The sequence below is a fragment of the Ovis canadensis genome, chromosome 17 (genome assembly GCF_042477335.2).
Source record: "Ovis canadensis isolate MfBH-ARS-UI-01 breed Bighorn chromosome 17, ARS-UI_OviCan_v2, whole genome shotgun sequence".
Taxonomy (NCBI): Eukaryota; Metazoa; Chordata; class Mammalia; order Artiodactyla; family Bovidae; genus Ovis; species Ovis canadensis.
The window spans coordinates 12068291-12084402 of NC_091261.1; the positions used below are offsets into that span (position 1 = coordinate 12068291).

The 16112-nt window shown below is 36.2% G+C and overlaps 1 protein-coding gene across 2 annotated transcripts in view; it reads left to right on the forward strand.

The window, feature by feature from the left end:
• TLL1 (tolloid like 1) overlaps window positions 1-16112 on the forward strand; it is a 314692-nt gene that overhangs the window by 167097 nt on the left and 131483 nt on the right. For both annotated transcript variants that reach the window (XM_069556609.1, XM_069556608.1), the window contains 2 exons: window positions 4773-4878; window positions 9926-10050. In XM_069556609.1, the coding sequence (XP_069412710.1) occupies window positions 4773-4878; window positions 9926-10050 (231 nt within the window). The remainder of the gene's footprint in view (window positions 1-4772; window positions 4879-9925; window positions 10051-16112) is intronic.

Consider the following 16112-nt stretch of genomic DNA (forward strand, 5'->3'; position numbering starts at 1 on the left):
CTAGACTTTAGGACATATCTAGAAAGGAATTTGATACAGGATTTGACTGTTTAGGAAAATGTTGGAGAAAGAAGGAAATAAGATTTCAGGTAGAACATGGGGAATATCACCATTTAAGTTACAGTTTGAGAAAATCTCTCAGACGATTAAGTTTAGTCTAAGGGGTGGGAGAAAAATCAATTAGTGTAATGTTACAGAGAAGAGATCATTTCAAGAAAAAGAAGTATTCTGTAGTGTTGAAAGAGAAGTAAATAAAATCTGTAGTCTCAATATGGAAGACTCTTTAACTCCTCAGCAGCTATCAACGTTCATCTAATACTTTTTTTTATCACTGGGAGACAAAGAGGAAATAGTATTTCTGATGATTACTCCAACTACCAATTAAATGAGAAAAAGTTTTCTATTAACCACAGTTATTAAGTTTCCTCTATTATGTTGACAAAATAACTTATAAAGAAAGTAACTTTCAAGAATGTTTCTTGCTCTTAAAATTAGGACTCTGATTCAACATAAATTTACATACCTACAACAAGCAAGAAATGTATAAAAAGCATATAAATATATAATACTTAACATAGTGCTAAACTAATTATGGTTTTTCTTTTTTGTTGTTGTTGAGTCACTATTCAGGTTAATGGAAAAGAGTAATTTATTTAGTGAGATGTTCTGAGTATTCGGAACTCTGTGCACATTTTGTCACCCCTTTTTGGATTCAACAATATTCTCAGCATATGACTATTCTCACTTTCCTCATTCACTTGCAATAATTTGTATGTATGAACCCTTGGCCCTCTGTATTTGTAGGCTTTTGCATCCATAGATTCAACCAACCTTTGAATCGAAATTTATTCATTGTACTAAACCATTTTATATAAAGGACTTAAGCATCCACAAATTTTGGTATCCAAGAGGTTCCTAGAACCAATCTTATCAGATACTGAAGGCTGATTGTAATTCTAATATGAAAGAATTCATGTTGGAGAATAACTTTCAATAGATCTGTGTCTTACTCAGAAACTTAAGATCAAGTGTTATTCTAGGGCAATGTCTAGTAAGTGTCAACTTTAGCTTTACATTCATATGCAAAATTAGTGGCTATGTATGATAGGAGCCAATTTTGTACAAGGATTGGATTACTTTTAGATTAGTTTTAAGCCATTTTAGAACAGGCCTTCAAGAATGAGGCTTCTCATTTAAAAAATAATGTTTAGGATGAGTTTTGCTGGTGCTCTGTATCTCTGATTTTCTTTTCCCTTCTTTCATAAAATAAGTCTAATTTTCTTTACAGAGTCCATATATGGCTGTGTTCTTTTTAACCATTATGTCATATATGTGGTAAATGCTCAATTATATGCTTCAGAAGGTATTACCAAAGTTGCTTCATGTTCCACTTTCAGAAATTTTCATGAAACATTTTGCTTTACTTAAGGAGTATATTAACATATTGTGCTTGGAAGTTGACATATCCAGTAGATTACAGGTTAAAATAAATAAAATCAGCTCCATAGCTTTATAAACATCATACTTAGAATTGGATATACTAAAATATACTTACTATTTTTTAATGAAGGGTAGAGTTATAACACTTGCTTCTATCAGGTTAAAGACAATGTAAATTATTTCCTGAGAAGAGTAATAATAGCCGCAGAGATTTCTGGAACATGTATCTCACTATTTGGTCTGTTAGTTCACTGAAAACTATTTAATGTGTGAATTCATTGTAAAGGTTAACTAAAACACTTTTAGAGAAGGAAATGGCAACCAACTCCAGTATTCTTGCCTGGAGAATCCCATGTACAGAGGAGCCTGGCAGACCACAGTCCATAGGGTCAGAGAGAATTGGAAATGACTGAAGTGACTAAGCACAAAACACTTTACTCTGGGCTACAGGTTCTACAACTTAAGGCTGATTGTTTCATCTTTAATGCTTAAGTGATCTGGGGGGGGCTCCAAAATCACTGCAGATGGTGACTGCAGCCATGAAATTAAAAGATGCTTTCTCCTTGGAAGAAAAGCTGTGACCAACCTAGACAGCACATTAAAAAGCAGAGACATCACTTTGCTGACAAAGGTCCGTCTAGTCAAGGCTATGGTTTTTCCAGTAGTCATGCATGGATGTGAGAGTTGAACTATAAAGAAAGCTTAGCACAGAATAACTGATGCTTTTGAACTATGGTGTTGGAGAAAACTCTTGAGAGTCCTTTGGACTGCAAGGAGATGGAACTAATCTATCCTAAAGGAAATCAGTCCTGAACATCCATTGGAAAGACTGATGCTAAAGCTGAAACTCCAATATTTTGGCCACCTGATGCAAAGAACTAACTCATTGGAAAGACCCTGTTGCTGAGAAAGATTGAAGGTGGGAGGAGAAGGTGATGACAGAGGATGGGATGGTTGGATGGCATCACCGACCCTATGGACATGAGTCTGAGTAAGCTCCAGGAGTTTGTGTTAGGCAGGGAAGCCTGGCGTGCTGCCGTCCATGGGGTCGCAGAGTTGGACAGGACTGAGCGACTGAACTGAACTAACTGAGTATGTCAGTCTTCTCATCACCCGTATGAAAGATCTTATGCTCTGTACATCACTCAGTTTCTTTATTAGCTTTTGGGAAACTTTTTAATCTGATATTTTCAGATTTAGTAATAATATAACAATTGGAATAAAATTTAAATAGTTGCATAAACATTGTAATAGTTCTGTTCTGAACTCTAACCTTGAATTTGGAATCCTAATACCTCAACTTTACATTTAGATGTTTCAGACTGAGTCATAAAAACAGCCTTCTTTGCGTGCTGAAATTGTGAAAAATGGATTAGTGAAACCTAAACTCTATCTGAGGAAACATTTCTGGAACCACTAATGTAGGTCTAGACATTTAATGCTATGTTCTTTTCAGATTTCAAGAAATAATATTATAATACAGATACAAAGAGGCAGTTGAGAAATCTATTAATGTGAAGATGTCCATAAGTTAAAATGGCAGTCATGAAAAGTAAAAAAGAAAAATTAAATCCTGAAGCATATTCTTCTAAAAAGCCTTCTGATTAGAGCTTCCTTTTCATCAAAGAAAATCTTGTTTCAGCTTTGAGTGAAACGTTCTGTTGTTATTTCATCGTTAGTGACAAAGTCACACAGCAAACACTTGAAATGTGTGTATATACAACATATAATATTTCCCATTGTTTCATAGAAATCATCTAATACAAGTAGGAAGATTTATTTGTCTAGGCCAATAGAGTCATAAGAGAGAGTGGGAAACTCATTTGGTCAAAAGCATAGCTTTTATAATCACAATACTGCAAAAAAAATGTAGTCATTTAAAAAAAAACAATATTAAGAGAAAGTGAAAGGGTATACAAAGAAAAATCCAAAGTATGCTTTTGGTAATCTACCTTTTTGACAAAATTAACTTATTCAGTTCAGTTCAGTTGCTCAGTCATGTCTGACTCTTTGTGACCCCATGGACTGCAGCATGCCAGATTTCCAGGTTGATCACCAACTCCCAGAGCTTGCTCAAACTCATGTCCACTGAGTCAGTGATGCCATCCAACCATCTCATCCTCTGTCGGCCCCTTCTCCTCCTGTCCTCAATCTTTCCCAGCATCAGGGTCTTTTCCAATGAGTCAGTTCTTCACATCAGGTGGCCAAAGTATTGGAGTTTCAGTTTCAGCATCAGTCTTTCCGATGGATAATCAGGACTGAACCGATTTCCTAGCTTGACCTCCTTGCAGTCCAAGGGACTCTCAAGAGTCTTCTCCAACACCACAGTTTAAAAGCAGCAATTCTTTGGTGTTCAGCTTTCTTTATAGTCCAACTCTCACATCCATACATGACTACTGCAAACACCATAGCTTTGACTAGACGAACCTTTGTGCCCAAGTAATGTCTTTGCTTTTTAATGTGCTGTCTAGGTTGGTCATAGCTTTTCTTCCAAGGAGTAAGTGTCTTTTAATTTCATGGCTGAGATCACCATCTGCAGTGATTTTGGAGCCCAGAAAAAACAGTCTCTCACTTTTTCCACTTTTTCCCCATCTATTTGCCATGAAGTGATGGCACCAGTTGCCATGATCTTAGTTTTTGGAATGTTGAGTTTTAAGCCAACTTTTTCACTCTCCTCTTCACTTTCTTTAAGAAGCCCTTTAGTTCTTCACTTTCTGCCATAAGGGTGGTGTCACCTGTATATCTGAGGTTAATGATATTTTTTCCTGGCAGTCTTGATTCCAGCTTGTGCTATCTATCCTGGCATTTCACATGATGTACTCTGCATATAAGTTATATAAGTAGGGTGACAATTTACACCTTAAGATACTCCTTTCCCGACTTGGAACCAGTCTGTTGTTCCACGTCTGGTTCTAACTGGTGCTTCTTGACCTGCATACAGATTTCTCAGGAAGCAAGTAAGGTTGTCTGGTATTCCCATCTCTTGAAGAATTTTCCACAGTTTGTTGTGATCCACATAATCAAAGGCTTTGGCATAGTCAAAACATGGTCCACTAGAGAAGGGAATGGCAAACCTCTTCAGTATTCTTGCCTTGAGAACTGCATGAACAGTGTGAAATTCACTAATATTCTTTCAGGCTGATATTCAAGTGCACATAGTGGCGCTGGTTGTCCTCTTTTGCGTCTACTTGGGTGTTTGTGTGTAAATGCAGTGTCATGAAGATCAGTGATCAGCTTTCAGTAGAGAGCAGTTAGAGGACTGGGAGGGTTCTTCTGTTCTCCTTTCTGTCTGTTAAGAGGTTTCTGAAATGTTTCCTGTGCCTGATTCTTAGGTCAAGAGTACAATTTTCTGAAGATGGAGCCTGGGGAAGTGAACTCGCTCGGAGAAAGCTATGATTTTGACAGCATCATGCATTATGCTAGGAACACCTTCTCAAGGTTGGAGTCTCAGGTTATACCTCTTGACTTTTAATTCCTTTCCTCGGTGTGGCTCCTCACAAAATAGGTTTAGCATAGAACTAGAACCACTTTTAAATATTGCTGCTGTAGAGTACAAAAAATACTTGCTTGGTGTTGATAGCCAACACCAGGCATTTAAGATTTTAAAAACACATTTCTTATCAAAATATATTCAAAGTAAAAATTTAAATGGTATGAATTATTTAAATTATTTAATATTACTAATCATACAAAAGTTCAATTGAAATAATTACCAAACCAATCAGCATGTTAAATTGGAAAGCACTATTAATAGAAATTAGGCATTTCAAATACAGAACTCAGTTGTTGTGTTGGAATGTTATACTCTTTCTGTGGCTTGTGTTTTTATTGTATATTTTCTGTTGCTCAAGTACTAATTGTACTTGAAAACAGCTATAGTAAAATAATTATCAGAAAACATTTTAGAAAGATATTTTGCTTCATATAATTTAGAATTCTGCCATTTACTAATCTTAGAATTATTTTGTTAGTGACTGAATGCTAATTTTAAGAGTGTAATAAATTTGAGTTTTGATCTATTTCACTCTAAAGAAGTTATCATCAAGGCAATAGTTCCCAGGTAAGTAATACGAAACTGTTTAAGTCATCTCTTTTTTCCCATTTTATACCCATTTTACGCTCATATGTCCATTCCACTCATTCTTTTTTATCGTTATGTGCATTTCACAACTCATTAATGTTTATGTTTAAAGGCAATGTTTCAATATGAAACACGCATTTTCCCTTATGCTGTACTCCTTTTATGTCTGTAAATGATTGCTTTTCCATAAACCACAAGATTCATGCAGTTTGTCACCCCCTAAACCTACCTTGGTGTTGCATGACAACTAGCCTTGACATATCAGTGTTCTTATTGTTTCAAAATTTGAGTATTCACTTTTCCTAAATAAACTTATATTACTATAGTGAAAGAAACTGTATGTATCTGTAAGAAGAATTGATCCAATTCACATATTTTTTTTTCTGATTTTAAAGAAGATGGTTATTAACTCATACATACATTGAAATAAAAATTACAGGAGAGGAAATATTTGGCACAGTTCTCAGGCACCACCTTCAAAGTATTTGAAAGTTTTTTTTTATCATAATAAAGAAATCTCAATATCAATGGCCAACCACTCCAGTATTCTTGCCTGGAGAATCCCATGGAAAAAGGAGCCTGGTGGGCTACAGTCCATGGGGTCACAAAGGGTTGGACACAACTGAGTGACTAACACACACAATATCAAATGTACCATATTATCTATTTTTAAATATACAATTTAATAGTATTAAGTACATTCACATTGTTAGGAAACAGATCTCCAGAAACTTTTCATCTTGCAAACCTGAAACCCTATACCCATTCATTAAACTCTCCACTCTCCCCACCCCCACCCCAACCTCTGATAACCACTTTTCTACTTTCTGCTTCTGTGAATTTGGCTAGTTTAGGTACCAAGTAAAATTACACAATATTTATCATTCTGTGACTGTTGTTTTTTTCTACCTAGCATAAAATCCTTAAGGTTCATCTATGTTGTAGCATGCAGCAAAATTTCCTTCCATTTTCAGGCTGAATAATACTCCATTGGATATATATTGACTCTTTGTTTATTCATTCATTTGTTCATGGATATCTGAGTTGCTTTCACCTCTCGGCTACTGTGAATAGTGCTACCATGAACATGTGTATGTGAATATCTCTTCAAGAGCCTGTTTTCCTTTCTTTTGGATATATACAAAGAAGTGAGATGGCTGGAATGTATGGTAGTTCTATGATTGTTTTTTGAAGAACCTCAATCCATTTTTTCATAGAAACTGCACTATTTTGCAAACCTATCAACAGGGTATAAGTGTTCCAATTTATCCATATCCTCACCAACATATTTTCTTTTCCATTTTTTCAAGATAGTAACCATCCTAATGGGTATGAAATAATGTCTCATTATGGTTTTGATTTGCATGATTAGTCATGTTGAGAATATTTTTCTATGCTTGACAATTTGTATATCATCTTTGAAAAAATATATATTCAAATCTTCTGCCTATTTTTTCATCAGATTACTTCATTTTTCTGTTGTTGAGTTGTAGGATTTCTTTGTGTATTCTGATCTCTTATTTTATATATATATATATATATATATATATATATATATATACACACATATGGATATATAGAGATGTTTGGATGTCATCACTGACTCAATGGGCATGAGTTTGAATAAACTCCAGGAATTGGTGATGGAAAGGGAAACCTGGCATGCTGCAGTCCATGTGATTGCAAATAGTCAGACACAACTGAGTGACTGAACTGAACTGATGTATATATATATATATATGTTGGGAACATTTTATCTCTTTTTCATTCTTTTGATTGTTTGCTTTGCTATGCACAAGCCTTTTAATTAAAAATGCAATCCTATGCTTTGGGTATCATATCCAAGAAATCATTGCTATATTTACATTGCAACAAAAAGGATAAAATATCTAGGAATAAACCTACCTAAAGAGACAAAAGACCTATATGCAAAAAACTATAAGACACTAATGAAAGAAATCAAAGATGACACAAACAGGTGGAGAGATATACTGTGTTCTTGGATTGGAAGAATCAATATTGTGAAAATGACTATATTACCCAAAGCAATCTACAGATTCAATGCAATCCTTATCAAACTACCTTTAGTATATTACACAGAACTAGACCAAAAAATTTCACAATTTGTATGGAAACACAAAAGACCCCATATAGCCAGGTCATTCTTGAGAAAGAAAAATGGAATCAACCTTCCCAACTTCAGAATATACTACAAAGCTATAGTCACCAAGATAATATGGTATTGGCACAAAAACAGAAATATAGAACAATGGAAAAGGTAGAAAGCCCATAGACAAACCCACACAGCTATAGGCACCTTATCTTTAACAAAGGAGGCAAGAACATATGATGGAGAAAAGATAGTCTCTTCAACACATGATGCTGGGAAAACTAGACAGCTACATGTAAAAGAATGAAATTAGAACATTTCCTAACAAAAATAAACTCAAAATGGATTAAAGATCTAAATATAAAACAAAAGTCTATAAAACTCTTAGAAGAAAACATAGGCAAAACACACTTTAACATAAATCACAGCAAGATCCTCTCTGATCCACCTCCTAGAGTAATGGAAGTAAAATCAAAAATAAATAAATGAGACCTAATTAAGCTAAATGCTTTTCCACAGTGAAGGTAACTGTAAATAGTGTGAAAAGACAATCCTCAATTTGAGAAAATAATAGCAAATGAAACTACTGACAAATGATTAGTCTCTATGCAACCTATTCATGCAGCTCAAAACCAGAAAAACAAACAGACCAATCAAAAAGTGGACATTTCTCCAAAGAAGACATGCAGATGGCTAATAAACACATGAAAAGATGATGCTCAACATCCCTCATTATTAGAGAAATGCAAATCAGAACTACAATGAAGTATCATCTCACACTGGTCAGAATAACCATCATCAAAAAAATCTACAAACAATAAATGTTAGAAAGGGTATGGAGAAAAAGGAACTCTCTTGCAGTGTTGGTGGGAATGTAAATTGATCCAGCCACTATGGAGAACCACACAGAGATTCCTTAAAAAAAAAAAAAAGAAAACTAGGAATAAGTCTACCATATGACCTAACAATCTCACTGCTGGGCATATACTGAGGAAAAAATACTTGAAAAAGACACATGAATCCCAGTGTTCATCACAGCACTATTTACAATAGGTGGGATATGGCTGCAACATAGATGTCTATCTACAGATGAATGGATAAAGAAGTTGTGGTACAGTGGAATATTACTCACCTATAAAACTATTGCATTTGAGTCAGATCTAATGCAATGGAGCCTCATTATAGAGCCTATTATAATAATAGAGCTTATTATACAAAGTGAAGTAATGAATTAAGTTAGACAAATATTGTATATTAAAGCATATATATGTAGTCTAGAAAGGATGATACTGATGAACCTATTTGCAGCACAGCAAGGGAGATGCAGACATAAAGAACAGATTGTAGACACTGAGGGAAGGAGAGGGTGGCAAAATTGAGAAAGTAGCTTTGAAATATATATATTACCATATGTAAAATAATGCGAATTTGCTTTATGACACGCAGAACTGAAATCTAATTCTCTGTGACAACCTAGAGGTGTAGGACGGGGTGGGAAGTGGGAGGGAGGTTCAAGAATGGGTATGGCTAATTCATGTTGATATATGGCAGAAACCAACACAGTGTCATAAAGTAATTATTCTCCAATTAAAAATAAATTAAAAAAATGAATTTTAGATTTTGAAAAAAATAAGTACTTTTTCTAAGGAAAATCTGAATGCCACCTGCTAACTTTATACTCACCATATATATTTTTTAAATTAATTTATTTTAATGGGAGGCTAATTACTTTACAATATTGTGGTGGTTTTTGCCATACATTGACATGAATCAGCCATGGGTGTACGTGTGTCCCCCATCCTGAACCCCTCTCCCACCTCCCTCCCCATCCCATCCCTCAGGGTCATCCCAGTGCACCGGCTTATACAGAGTGAAGTAAGTCAGAAGGAAAAACACCAATATAGTATTTTAATGCATATATATGGAATTTAGAAAGGTGGTAATGACGACCCTACATGCAAGACATCAAAAAAGACAGAGATGTAAAGAACAGACTTTTGGGCTCTGTGGGAGAAGGTAGGGAGGGATAATTTGAGAGAATAGCACTGAAACATGTTTATTGCCATATGTGAAATAGATCACCAGTCCAAGTTCACCATATACATTTAGCGCACGATTTTTTTTCTACTTTGATGAAAGTATTTTGAAAGACTGACATACAGTTTAAATCTAAACACTAACATATTTCTCCTTTGCTTGGTTTGAGTTTGAAAAAATATATATTTGTAAGGAATATATGTGTCTTAATTTGATGACTTATGTGTGACTTGTTTCTGATATTTTTTTTTTTCCAGGGGGATGTTTCTGGATACCATTCTCCCCTCACGTGATGATAATGGCATTCGTCCAGCAATTGGTCAGCGAACCCGCTTAAGCAAAGGAGATATTGCACAGGCAAGAAAGCTGTATAGATGTCCAGGTACTGCACCACACAAACTCAGAAGCATAGTTGAGTCTGATAGTGGTTTTCCAGATGAACGAGCCACAATTAACTTAGCTGTTTACTTGTCTCTTTTCATGCTGGCGAGTAACTCAGATGCTCAGTTCAAAGTTACTAATCAGAAAATGAAATAGAAGAGAACTCTGGAATACCCATTGGTATAATTAAAAACAAATTGCTAGAAATCAAATTTCAAAAGCAGGGATAGTAAGCTTTATTTCTTTTAATTTAATGAATAAAAAAGAAAAAATATAGTTGTTATTAAATAGTTGCATGATTTCATAGTTAAATTATGGGCTTCCTTGCCAACATAACAGGAATATCCTTTATTTCAACTTCATAATTTGATCCGGAATGATCTTTTATAGCAAGTACTATCATTAACTGTATATAAATTTAAATTTTACTAGGTGGCATTTATAACTTTGTTGCAAAAGAACAAAGTTCTAATCATGTTACTAGTGAACTACTAGTTTGTTTTTATGTTTGTTTGCTAGTTTGTTAAAATGTTTCCTATTTAAATACATTTGTGAAAAAAGATTAAAGACAGGTCTTAATAACAATGTTCCAAGGGAACATTAATGCCTTACTGGTCTAAGAAAGAAAAGATAAAGCAATTATACTTCAATTAAAAAAAACAAAAAAGATTCTGCTTTCAAATTGGAACTTCTTCATATCCTATGTACCTCCTGTATATGCAACATGCTTTGAAATAGCCTATATCAAAGATACATGTTTAATTTTGCTTAACACAGCATTTTCAATTTTTTGTTGTTATTTATGGGAAACTAATACCTGTGAAATTCATTTTTTGTTCCAGATACTAATATCATAAATAGTAAAATAGTTCTAAAAGTTTTAGTTGGCTGCTCTTCCAATAATTTATACAGACATTCAGGATAAGATGGGTAAATTAATCATTGAAGTTTACATAGATTCTCATGTTTAAATTTTATTTATGTGTATTTAATTATTAGGAAGTTATACTAATTAAGTTTACTGTGATTATTGGTACTAGTCTAGGAAACTTTCTGATTGGGTAGCTGATTCATTTACAAAATGTAGTATTTGCTCATTGACATATAGAAATGTCCACGTGGGGCAGAGAATGGTCTTCATCTTCCCTTTATCCCAGTAATCAGCAGTCTGCTGGTGAAAGAGATACTCACTGGGATGTGTGAGTGGTGGTGTGTCTTTATAAATAACTCATTTGTTCTCTTGGTCTCTCTCTTTTGGGGGACCTATTTTTCCTTGTGACTCCCATTTTCTAAATATATTCTCCATTTATTTGATCTAATTTTAAGATTACTTCCCTTTTTTATTTCTAAACTCTTGATACCGAGCTCTTCTAATATAGTTTCTGATCTTTATTTGCATTTTCTCAATATAGTTTTCCTATAGTCCCATAACATTTTGGCTTATATTACATACCTATACCAACTGTCAACCCTAATATTCTCTTAGTAAATCTTCATCAATTAAATGTAAAGTAACATAATGAAATTAAGAAAAAATAAATATCTAAAAATAAAGAGGCTTTTGAAGATTAGAATCATTGCTATGTAAAAGTGTACGTGTAGTCATTCATAGATGTAGTCACAATAGATGTTTACAAATTTGAAACTGGTGTTAAACATACAGTATATACACAGACTATCTACATCTATTGGATGTACATCTGTGTACAGGTTGTAGGGATGGAAGACCAGTTTAATTGTGCAGAGAATTTAAATACTGGCAATTTATTAAACACTTGAACATTAAATTTATTTTTTAAATTAATATGAAGTTCTTTTTAGTTATATAAAATCTGTAATTCCTGATATAATTCTCTGAAATTTCAAAGAAAATATCACTTATATGTTTATATACAATTCTTGGTTCAAATATGTTGCCAACATGCCAAAAAAAAAATTAGTCACTTTATCATTTATTCACAGGCCCATTTGTTCATAAAACATTTCTTAGTTCAGTTGATAGTACTACACACAGATCGTTCCAAGCCAAAACTGTGGAGGGCATTCTCTCTTCACCCCTTTTTCTGCCACACTACCTACGACTAATCAGTCCTGCTGCCTTCTTGGTATCTAGCTCACCTTCTTGAAGCGAATCCCCTATCCTAGGGATCCTCACCTTTTGTCTGGATTACCACAGTGCTTCCTAATTAACCTCTTCCCTCTGTTCTTACATCTCTTTAGTTCTCTGGCCATACTGCTGTTCAAGTGGCACTTCAATATGCAGAGCTTACTCTGCTTATTTCAGCATAAAGACTGGTTTCCTTTCCCCTGTCTCTTCCCCAGCCTCTTTGCTAGGTGTTTCACTTCCAGCCTAGTTTCTCCCTCCTACTTCATCCAGCACCTGACACTATAGTGTGCTTACCTCCTGCTTCTTCCTGAATCCAGAAAACTCCTGCTGACTCCTGGCCAAGTCCTAATTAATATTCAGGATTTAGCCTCTATGTAACCTCCTACTTAAAAACTAACTGGTCTCCCAGGATTCCCATCGTAGTAAATGCCCTATTTACTCTGGCCTTCATGTCTTATCCCTAAAACCATCAATTCACTTGTCATTTCCCAATTAGAGTGTAATCTTTAGGATCGGAAGTAGACTTTTCCCTCAGGGTATTTTGTTGTTGTTTAGTCACTCTGTGTCCAAATCTTTGAGACCCAATGGACTGCAGTTACCAGGCTTCCCCATCTTTCACTGTCTCCTGGAGTTTGCTCAAACTCATGTCCATTGAGTCAGTGATGCTATCCAACCATCTCATCACCTGCTGCCCCCTTCTCCTCCCATCCTCAATCTTTCCAGCATGAGTCTTTTCCAATGAGATGGCTCTTCGCATTAGGTGACCAAAATAATGGAGCTTCAGCTTCCGCATCAGTCCTTCTAATGAATATTCAGGATTGATTTCCTTTAGGATGGACTGGTTTGATCTCTTTGCAGTCCAAGGGACTCTCAAGAGTCTTCTCTAGCACCATCATTCAAAAACATCAATTCTTCAACTCTAGACCTTCTTTCTGGCTGAACTCTCACATTTGTTCAAGACTACTGAAAAAAACCGTGGCTTTCACTGTACGGACCTTTGTCAGCAAAATGATATCTCTGGTTTTTAATATGCTGTCTAGGTTTGTCATAGCTTTCCTTTCAAGGAGCAAGAAACTTTTAATTTCATGGCAGCAGTCACTGTTAGTAGTGATCTTGGAAACCAAGAAAATAAAATATGTCACTGCTTTCCCATTTTCCCATTCTATTTGCCATGAAGTGATGGGAACAGATGCCATGAAAGTGAAAATGAAAGTCACACAGTCATGTCCGACTCTTTGCGACCCCATGTACTGTCCATGGAATTCTCCAGGCCAGAATACTGGAGTAGATACCCTTTTCCTTCTCCAGGGATTTTTCCCAACCCAAGGATCAAACCAAGGTCTCCCTCATTGCTGGATGATTCTTTACCAGCTGAGCCACAAGGGAAGCCCAAGAATACTGTAGTGGGTAGTTCAGTCGCTCAGTCATGTCCAACTCTTTGTGACCCCATTAATCACAGCACACCAGGCCTCCCTGTCCATTACCAACTCCTGGAGTTCACTCAGACTCACGTCCATCGAGTCAGTGATGCCATCCAGCCATCTCACTCTCTGTCATCCCCTTCTCCTCCTGCACTCAATCCCTCCCAGCATCAGAGTCTTTTCCAGTAAGTCAGTTCTTCACATGACATGGCCAAAGTACTGGAGTTTCAGCTTTAGCATCATTCCTTCCAAAGAAATCCCACGGCTGATCTCCTTCAGAATGGACTGGTTGGATCTCCTTGCAGTCCAAGGGACTCTCAAGAGTCTTCTCCAACACCACAGTTCAAAAGCAGCAATTCTTTGGTGCTCAGCCTTCTGTCCAACTCTCACATCCATACATGACCACTGGAAAAACCGAAGCCTTGATTAGACGGACCTTAGTCGACAAAGTAATGTCTCTACTTTTGAATATGCTATCTAGGTTGGTCATAACTTTTCTTCCAAGGAGTAAACGTCTTTTAATTTCATGGCTACAATCACCATCTTCAGTGATTTCGGAGCCCCCCAAAATAAAGTCTGACACTGTTTCCACTCTTTCCCCATCTATTTCCCATGAAGTGATGGGACCAGATGCCATGATCTTTGTTTTCTGAATGTTGAGCTTTAAGCCAACTTTTTCACTCTCCTCTTTCACTGTCATTAACGGGCTTTTTAGTTCCTCTTCATTTTCTGCCATAAGGGTGGTGTCATCTGCATATCTGAGGTTATTGATACTTCTCCCAGAAATCTTGATTAGCTTATGTTTCTTCCAGTCCAGCATTTCTCATAATGTACTCTGTATATAAGTTAAACAAGTAGGGTGACAATATACAGCCTTGACGTACTCCTTTTCCTATTTGAAACCAGTCTGTTGTTCCATGTCCAGTTCTAACTGTTACTGCCTGACCTGCATATGGTTTCTCAAGAGGCAAGTCAGGTGGTCTGGTATTCCCATCTCTTTCAGAATTTTCCACAGTTTATTGTGACCCACACCATCAAGGGCTTTGGCATAGTCAATAAAGCAGAAATCGATGTTTTTCTGGAACTCTCTTGCTTTTTCCATGATCCAGCAGATGTTGGCAACTTGATCTCTGGTTCCTCTGCCTTTTCTAAAACCAGCTTGATCATCAGGAAGTTCACGGTTCACGTATTGCTGAAGCCTGGCTCGGAGAATTTTGAGCATTACTGTACTAGCGTGTGAGATGAGTGCAATTGTGCAGTAGTTTGAGCAATCTATGGCATTGTCTTTCCTTGGGATTGGAATGAAAACTGACCTTTTCCAGTCCTGTGGCTACTGCTGAGTTTTCCAAATTTGCTGGCATATTGAGTGCAGCACTTTCATAGCATTATCTTTCAGGATTTGAAACAGCTCAACTGGAATTCCATCACCTCCACTAGCTTTGTTCATAGTGATGCTTTCTAAGGCCCACTTAACTTCACATTCCAGGATGTCTGGCTCTAGATGAGTGATCACACCATTGTGATTATCTGGGTCATGAAGATCTTTTTTGTACAGTTCTTCTGTGTATTCATGCCACCTCTTCTTAATATCTTCTGCTTCTGTTAGGTCCAGACCATTTCTGTCCTTTATCGAGCCCATCTTTGCATGAAATATTCCCTTGGAATCTCTAATTTTCTTGAAGAGATCTCTAGTCTTTCCCATTCTTTGCATTTATTTCTTTGCATTGATTGCTGAAGAAGATTTTCTTTTTCTTTTTTGCTTTATTTTGTTTATTTATTTATTTTACTTTACAATACTGTAATTGTTTTGGCATACATTGACATGAATCTGCCACAGGTATACATTACTTCCCAATCCTGAGCCCCCTCCCACCACCCTCCCATGTCATCTTCCGGGTCATCCCAGTGCACCAGCCCCAAGCATCCTGTAACCTGTATCAAACCTAAACTACCAATTTGTTTCTTACATGATAGTATACATGTTTCAATGCCATTCTCCCAAATCATCCCACCTTCTCCCTCTCCCACAGAGTCCAAAAGTCTGTTCTTTACATCTGTGTCTCTTTTGCTGTCTCGCATACAGGGTTATCATTAACATCTTTCTAAATTCCATATATATGTGTTAGTATACTGTATTGGTGTTTTTCTTTCTGGCTTACTTCACTCCGTATAATCAGGTCCAGTTTCATCCACCTCATTAGAACTGACTCAAATGTATTCTTTTTAATGCCTGAGTGATACTCCATTGTGTATATGTACCACAGATTTATTATCCATTCGTCTGCTGATGGATATCTAGGTTGCTTCCATGTCCTGGCTATTATAAACAGTGCTGCGGTTAACATTGGGGTACACGTGTCTCTTTCAATTCTGGTTTCCTCAGTGTGTATGCCCAGCAGTGGGATTGCTATTTCCAGTTTTTTAAGGAATCTCCACACTGTTCTCCATAGTGGCTGTACTAGTTTGCATTCCTACCAACAGTGTAAGAGGGTTCCCTTTTCTCCACACCCTCTCCAGCATTTATTGCTTGTAGAC